At 31.2% G+C, this 9334-nt stretch overlaps 1 protein-coding gene across 1 annotated transcript; it reads left to right on the top strand.

The window, feature by feature from the left end:
* The first annotated feature begins 866 nt into the window (after positions 1-866).
* LOC137808119 (putative glycerol-3-phosphate transporter 4) lies at positions 867-4614 on the top strand. The gene is made up of 3 exons (XM_068609074.1): positions 867-1872; positions 2843-3379; positions 3966-4614. Exons 1-3 carry the CDS (start codon positions 969-971, stop codon positions 3992-3994), a joined length of 1470 nt encoding a protein of 489 aa, XP_068465175.1. The 5' UTR covers positions 867-968; the 3' UTR covers positions 3995-4614.
* The last annotated feature ends 4720 nt before the right edge of the window (positions 4615-9334 follow it).

The following is a 9334-nucleotide window of genomic DNA, read 5'->3' as shown; positions in this document are numbered from 1 at the left end:
AACTTGTCACTATGCCCATATAAAATGCTCTCATATAAAAGTTACATTAAAAATTCAACCAAAGACTATACATAAGTATAAGAGACATATTTATCTAAAAAATTATATCAATTGTTCCACCATATGATTATATCAATTATATCAAACGCAAGAAAAAATTAGCTAAAAAATATTCTGATGTCAAAGAAGATAATATAAAATCAATATAAGAATATAGGAAAGAATATGAATTAAACTTATTATAATAAAATTGTATATAATCTCATTAATTAGATTTTAAGTAAGTTAATTAAGTTACAAAGCAGTTACAACATAAATACCATGTTTACAGATAGATAATGAGAATAGTTTGTTTTTTAGTGATTATTAGCTATAGAAAATAAATAAATTAAATGAAATTATATTTAAGGTGATGGACTTCCACAAAAATGACTCTTTGAAAGTGCATATAATTCATTAAATGTTAATATACTTAATTTTATATGTTGATGTTCATTTACCAGGAAATCATTTTATCTTTATTAACATAAATTACAGAACTTGTATCCCAGATGTGAGAAAACTGATCCAAAGTCCATATAATATGTGTGTTCCCCATTAGGAGACCAGAAAATTCCACGTGTCATTAAACGTAATTGGGACACGTGGCAAGCCTTATCTGTCCGTATCATTACAACACGTAATAACAAAAAATAGACCCATACAAATAACACAAAAAAAACTTACTACTACAAAAGAGTAACACAAGCCAGGTGTAGCCGCCAAATTGAACGGTGGTGACGCCAGTCATTCTACACCACCGATCTCTAACTCCACGTGGCAGTCTCTGAATTCATCAGTCAGTCATTGCCACGGTTTTCTCACTCTCACACGCCATTGTCGCTGCCCCTCTTATCCCTCCCCCAAAAGCTTTTCTCTTTCTCAGTCCGACACCAACCAACCGTTCCCATCTCACAACAACATCAACCATGTCTCGCCATTGCGACCTTTGTGCTGGAACCCCACCTGGGATTCTGCTAATACGAGCCAAAGAATGGAGCTTCCACACGCACCGCTACATGGTTCTGTTCATCACCTTCCTGGCATACGCCTGCTATCACGCCTCCAGAAAACCCACTGGGATAGTGAAGAGCGTGTTGTGCCCGGAGCACAAGGTTGAAAGCGAGGGTTGGATCCCCTTCAACGGCCACGATGGAACATCAAAGTTGGGCGAGATCGACGTGGCGTTTCTCGCGTGTTACTCCATTGGGATGTACACGGCGGGCCACTTGGGAGATACCCTAGACCTTCGATTGTTCCTAGCTTCTGGAATGGTCGGTAGCGGCATATTCGTCGGGCTTTTCGGAATGGGGTACTTCTGGAACGTCCATAATTTTTGGTTCTATCTCTCCATGCAAATGATCGCGGGCATGTTTCAAGCCACGGGTTGGCCTTCGGTTGTGGCGGTTATCGGTAACTGGTTCGGGAAGAGGAAGAGGGGGCTTATCATGGGAGTTTGGAACGCGCACACTTCTGTTGGTAACATTACTGGCTCTCTTCTTGCTGCGAGTGTTTTGGATTATGGGTGGGGTTGGTCTTTTGTTGTGCCCGGTGCTTTGATCGTGTCTGGTGGGGTCATTGTTTTTTTGTTCTTGGCTCCTTATCCTGAGGATGTGGGCTTCTATTCTTCTGTTCATGGTGGTGATGAAGAAGCTCAGGTGCAGAAAAGTGGTGATTGCGTTCACAGAGAAGCGTCTGTGAATAGAAGAGGCATTGGGCTTGTTGAGGCGTGCATGATTCCAGGAGTGATACCTTTTGCGTTGTGCCTTTTCTTCGCCAAGCTTGTTGCCTACACGTTCTTGTATTGGTTGCCGTTTTACTTGACTCAGACAGGTAATGATCGATCATCACATTTTATAGTCTAGCTCCCCAATTAAGATACAAAGCATTTTCTCTGTTGTGTGAGTTGATGAAAGTTGAAAGTACTAGTTATTTGTTCATGCAAGTCTTTTCCTGTGTAAGGAGGACCTAAGGTTTTGATCGGTGTTATGCTTGTTTGTTTCTTTATAAAACCTTTTATATTAAGCATCATTAAAAAATATTATTAAAAAAAAGAAAAAAAGAAAAATGGAGATTAGAACAACATCTATAATTTTAATCTATAATTCTAATATCAGACTAGATGAAACATGTTTGGTTGTTTGTTTGTTGAGCCATTTTCAAAATTTATAAACAGTGGAAGCACGTTGCTCGCGTAAATGTTGTCTCTTACAAATTTATGGATATTGATATGTTTTATGTGATGGAAAATCCAATCACTGTCTTCTATATGAACATAAATTGGTCTGGTTTTCACTATTATATGACTTCAATTTGACTGAAATGAAAATATTTGACCAAACTTGGGAGCTATTATTTTTCTGTAATTGTTGTTAACAAGAACTTCAGCCTTGTAGTAGATGTAGTATTCGTCTTTGAATACTAATTGGTTGTTGGACTAGTGTGACCCCAGTTTCATGTTCTGTTTAGTTCTTTGGTTAAAAGCCAATAAAAAATCTATCATCTGGTTATTTTCGTGTAGATAAAGTAAGTTATTTACTGACCACGTAACAAATGTTTCATTATCATTCAATTACGCACCACATCCAATCATGTATGCCAAGTTATGTACGGAAATTTTACAATATCGATTTTAAAAGCCACACCAACAATGATTTTTGGTTAATGATTTTAATCTTTTGAACTGATAGAAAATAATCATTAAAGAAAACTGCAGAACTTTTGCATTTGATGATATGGGGTGGCCTATTCCATTGGAACTTTAATTGCATGGATCATAAATGTTTATATCTTCATATTGCAGAAATTGGTGGGAAGTATATCTCTGTTAAGTCTGCTGGAAACCTTTCAACCTTGTTCGATGTAGGGGGCATTGTGGGGGGTATCCTTGCTGGCTACATATCTGATAAACTCAATGCCCGCGCTATAACTGCGGCCAGCTTCATGTATGCAGCTATTCCTTCTATGCTTTTATACCAGCATTATGGAAGTGTTTCTTTGAATGCCAACATTGGTCTTATGATGGTGACTGGATTATTAGTAAATGGGCCCTATGCACTGATCACCACTGCTGTCTCTGCTGACTTGGGCACACACAGTTCTCTCAAAGGTGATTCTCGTGCTCTAGCAACAGTGACTGCAATTATAGATGGTACTGGATCTGTTGGTGCAGCTCTTGGTCCTCTTCTCACTGGGTTCATTTCAACAAGGGGATGGACTGAAGTTTTCATGATGCTAGTTCTTGGTGCTTTTATTGCGGGGCTTCTTTTGTCACGATTGATCATAGCAGAAATTGCAGAGAAAATTGGCAAACCTTCAAGTGGAGCTCAAAATCCTGAAGGTAGTGTTTCCAAGTCATGTAATCAATTTCAGTCCATGCCTTTCTTTTATCAATCTTGTTCCTTGTGCATGGAAGTATCTATTAGATAAGAGGATCGTCCAACATACCCGAAGCAAAAATGGGGTTAAACAACCCAATATTGAGTGAGATGTGCAATTCCCTTATCTACTTTAAGATAGTTGATTATAGGTAATGATGGCACCAATCAACTGTCATAAGCTGTTTTTCGTTTTATTTGGGTTAAGTTTGACAATCCCTGTCAAGTAGGTTGTCTAACTTATCTTATCCCAAGTAAAACGGAGGTTAAACAACCCCATCATGACTTATTGGTGGAAGCCTTTTATGTTCTTCATGATGGTTGGTTGTAGGTATTAATTGCACCAATCTTCTATGCATATTGTATCCACCCATTCACATTGGATGTCGCATGGAAGATGCTGTATCCTCGTGTGTTTGTTCATGTTCTTTGATTGAAGTATGAAAAAATAGCATTCTCATGTTTGAATTACATCAAACTCATAATTTTGAATGTGTCTGTGTTATCATTCCTTGTAATGTTTTTGACACACTGTTTGATATTTGGCAGCTTCTGCATCTCAATCGCTTCTGGAGTAGGAAAGGTGACACTGATGATAAGGTCTTCATGAATCATTAAATATAATGCTCAATACATGGGTTGTAATATGAGAAAATTGTACAGTTTTGTTAATGACTCTGCCTCTAGCATGCAGCACCCACTTCATTGTCAATGTAGTGACGAGTAAATCATCTAGTACACTTAAAATCCATTCATTCAGCCCTCCAGTCAATCTGTTGTGTATACTGTGGAAGGTTCCAGAGGAACTTGATTTCTTTTCATCGTGAATTGGATGTATGAAGGGATAATTGTGGAGATTGACTGCTTGTACCGAATCATCTTGACACTAGATATTCCGAGGTGTCATTTATTCCCTTAATCCTTGCGTCACACTCATTCAAGGAGCCTCCATTTTCAATTTTGTCTGCAGCAGATTAGGATAGACACCCAAGTTTCTTCTATCTTGTTCACAACCCAAATCCCCCTCCACCATCTCAAATTTTGTTACCAAATGATGTTAGTCAATTCGACTTGTATATGAAAATCAATAAATGGATAAATCTCGGTACACAGTATGATTCGTATGTTACTTTTGGTTGTGAACTCTGCTTTGTGTACGAGTAGCAGGTGATCCATTATTTGTCTCACCTTTATTATGATTTTTCCCCCTCCTCAGCTGTGGCGTGTATGGGTCCGTTTGTTCTTAGGTGACATGTGAATTGTATCAATGTGTGTGTTTTCTTTATTCCTAAAGTCATGGTGTACATTTTAACTCAAACATTATGCATTTTCCTGTTTCTGAAGAAATAGCCATATATGATATATGACGACTCTGTAAGCAAAAAGTATAGATTCAGACCAAAGGAAAAAGAAGTGGCTTTGCAATTGGGTTGTTGCTGGAGACTGAAACAGGACTAAGGTTTTTGCTTAAGCTAACAATATGGTTTATTGCCCACTTTTGATAAGCCAAGTAGAGTATGCATTAAATTATTCTCTCCTAATTCTTTTGGCGGTGTTCAATGCAGGGGATCAAAATCAATGCTTAAGCTAGTTTAAAGTCTTTTCTGAAGTGACAATTCTAAAATTGAAATCACTTATATTATCACTAAAATCTGTTAAGAATTGTAACAACCCTAACTTTTACCCTTTTACCCGTAAAACAAGTATCTAAAAAAAAATTATCCCTTTTTAGACATTTTAACCTCTTCATATATAAATCAAAAGTTTTAAAACTAACAAGAAATTTTATTTCTTACAATCTCATATGTTTTTGTGTTATCACGAATAAAGAAACAAATAATAGGATAATCTAACTACAATTTTTTTTATATATAATTTTAATTTTAAATTAATAAACATAATTCATCAAGTTTCATACAATTTCACAAAAAAATCTATAATTTATCTTTCATAAACTATCAAGTATCTATTAAAATTCATAATTTATCATTCACATGTTATACTTATACGGACTCACAATACATAAACACTTAAATTTACTTCTGGAAGACTCGTGCGTTGACTTAGACTCAGAGATCTGCACCTGTCGTACTATATCACTGTGAAATTCACACAGCTATGCGTATAAGTAATCTCAATATCATCTCTCTCCTAGTAATCTCATATAACATGTCAAGTTAGTTATATTTCAAACAACCTATCCATTCATATGAACCTCCTTCGACTCTCACCACCTGAAAAATAGTCAGAATATCTCCTTCTAGACGAATTTCTAGTTAATACACTTCCTAAACAATCTTAACACGATATTTTCTTTCATGAAAATACTATGTCTTTATTAAAATTTATATTTTAAATCTCGCAATATCCAACATCAATTAATCAAATCATACCAAAGTTTAGAATTTTCAAAATATACAATTCATTTACTAATCATATAAATGCCTAATTAAAGAGACTTTCAATTAAATATACATGAAATAAAAATTTACAGTAAAACTATACATAAATAAATAAACCAACATTTTAAAAGCAAATATAAAACTTTCAGTTTTTTTAAGTCTAGCTTGATCGAGGTCCATTCTTTCTCAAGCGAAAATTCTCTCGCTTGAGGGAGATTTAATCCGAGAGCATCCAGAATTTCATCCTAGGTCTCGTTTGAGCGAGAATTTACTCGCTTGAGCAAGAAGGGACTCGAGAGCACCCTATCTTTTCATTTTATCTTGCTCGAGTGAGAATTATCTCCCTTAAGCGAGATATGCAAAAAAAATTCTGCATAAACCTCTTTAAATTTTGACCTAACATTTCATTCAATTCATAAATTTATAAAATTTATACATTTCATTGAAAGTTTCTACTCAAAATTATACAAGCACTCTCATTAAGTCATTGAGCTATTATGTAAATCTATACACATATATGATTTTTAAATCAAAATCATCTAAAATCAAACAACAAATTCTCATCAAACATTTCATTTAACTTGATTCAACAAACTATTCAAATATATTCATTAACTCATTCAATTCCAAACTCATATAATTCTACAACATCTGTTATATCTACTCATTTAAGAGTCTATTTGGGAAGAAATGTAGAATTTTTGTGGGTTTGGGTAATTACTCAATGATGTCTCTCTTTCACACTATTGCGTCAGAGACCTTGTTCTCACTATCTCATTATCTCATTATCTTAGTACAACTCTTTATCTTAAAAACTTGTTATCTTGGAATCTAAAAACAACCGTCTCTACTACAACAATAGAGTCTCCAACAATAGTCTCTGAAGCACTGTATCAGAAAGAGAAAAGTGATGTAGGTATTATGTGACATAGAACAACTTTAAATCTCAATTTTACACGATTTTTATAACTTAAAACAACTTACGAGTTGAGACAAGGGTATTTAAGTATGCTAAGACAAAATTAAAAATTGTTGAAAAACTTTTAGTCTTGATGAATGAGAAAGAGGAGAAAAATGTTTATATTTGTCCTCCTTTCAATTATAATTATAATTATATATATATATATATATATATATATATATATATATATATATATAAGGAATCCCATATAAATTTGGAGAAGAAAAGTAGAAACGTGTACTTATAACAACTGAAAAGGTTAATTCTTTCTTAAAGAAGTAAGAAACGTGTAAGGATGAAGCAAGAAATAGTTTTGTTGTGTTATTTTACTCTTTAAAACTTTACCAATAAGTCATATACCGACTAATTTCATTAAAATTTATGATTTTTTTTGGGATTCATTGAATTTATACATCAATTTACAGTATCTTAGAGGTGATCTATTTGCATTATTTTCTAGTTCAGTCTCAGCAATTTTACAGGCATCCAATGGTGAAATAGGTTAACATGATTATTTGGATGGAGTAAAAAAAATAGAATAATGAAAAAAGAAGAAAAGAAACAAAGGGTACGTGATAAAATAAGATTTGAATTCTTAAGAGTATATTAATTAGGATCTTCACCAATATTTTTTTGGAAAAGTTAAAATAACATACTCAAATTATATATATATATATTAATAAAATATATAATTTAATATAAATATAAACATTAGAAAATATACATTATTTTTAAAAAATTTGAACTTATGAATAATTAAATCATAACTAAAAAGTTTAACTTTTTTTAATATAATAAAAATATATAATTATTAAGTCACAATTAAAAAATATAACAATTCAAATTTTATTTTATATATCTAAAAAGAATTGACGTATAAAAATATTTTAAAAAATTAAGAATATTTATATTAGTTTAAAAAGAAGACAAAATAAAATTATTTAAATTTCAATATTGCGAATATTTTTTTGAGATTAAAAAAAATCTTTTTACATAAGAATCGGTAAAACTTCATACATTAAAAATATTACACTATAAAAATTGATATTTCAAATAAGAGAAAACTATCTTTATTTCTTTATGAATAAAACAAAACAAATAAAAAAGGAAAAAAAAAACAATAAAGGAACTAAAGGGGTAAGAAAAGAAAATATAAAAAAAAACTATATTAATTCTCTTCTCTTATATATTAATTTTTTTATTTTATTTCTGTTATATTTAATTTTATATTTTAATTTTTTTTTAAAATTAAATGAGATACATTATGAAAAATAAAAAAATTTCTTAAATTAATTTTTGATATACGGAATTTAAAAAAAAAAAATGGAAAACACCCTATGATTTTCCGATATTAGCATCATTGTGTTTTAAATAAGATTATTTTAAAAAAATATTTGTCGAAAACGAATTGCACTGTTGGTTTGGTAGGGGTTTCCTATAACCCTATTTAATGATTATTTAATTTTACGCGGGACTGACACGCGGAATATTGCACTCGAAAACGCGTGTGACCATTCTCTTTTCTTAATCTTCAAATCAAATCCCCTTCTTTTTCTTTTTATTTATTGATACTTTACGTTATTATCTTTTCTTCAGTGCTCTTTGTAGATATCAACTTATACATTTTCTTCTTTACTATAAACTATTGTTTTTTCTTATCTAGTAGGAGAGCACACACAAAAAAAAAACACTGTGAGAAGAAAGTTTAAAGAAAAAAAAAAAACTTATTTAGTCATTTATTTTTATATTAAATTAGGATTCTTTTATCACAAAATAGCTTAATTTTTTTCCCTTGTAACATTTGTTAATATTCTTAACTTTGTTATTTTAATGTTTTATATTAATTTTTAAAACAGCTATGTATCTTTATAATACAACTTTTAATCTATATTTATAAATCTTATTTTAAATTTAAAAACATCTATATATTATACATATAGTCGCTTCAACTAAAAGTAAAGATGAATTATAATCAATTTTAATTATAAAGAAAAGTAGGTTAAATTCTAAAGGAGTAAATTAGTCTTTTATAACTTTTAATTCATATTAAACAATTTCTTTTTAAATTGCGTAATTAAATTAAAAGTATTTAAAATAGTGAGATCAAATCGAAAAATTAACCTAAGGAAAAAGAAAATAAAATATTAAGACCAAAAATATGTCTTATGATTTTATTATTCGTCTTCGTAAATAATATTCTTCTCACTAGAAATAATATTGTTATATGTTATTGAAAACATTTTGTAAGCTAAAATATATGAGGGTAAAATATTAAAATGTGTTTACTTCAAAAAAATCACATAAAAGTTTTTACATAAAATAATTTGATTATATTGTTTATAATTTAATATGCAAATTTAATAACAACAAAAAATCCACTATAAACTACACTTATTTTATAAACAATGACCTAAACATCACACATTAATTGAAACTTTTATCTACTCATATTTTACTTACAGCCATAAAATAATCTTTCTCCAGAATCGCTCTCTCTAATACTTAAACTTTTCAATTGCAATTTAACTCACTTAAATTTTATCACTGAGATATAA

This window comes from Phaseolus vulgaris, chromosome 3 (assembly GCF_000499845.2).
Source record: "Phaseolus vulgaris cultivar G19833 chromosome 3, P. vulgaris v2.0, whole genome shotgun sequence".
Classification (NCBI taxonomy): Eukaryota; Viridiplantae; Streptophyta; class Magnoliopsida; order Fabales; family Fabaceae; genus Phaseolus; species Phaseolus vulgaris.
The sequence above is the reverse complement of the archived record's forward strand: the minus strand, read 5'-3'. Positions and strand labels throughout refer to the sequence as shown.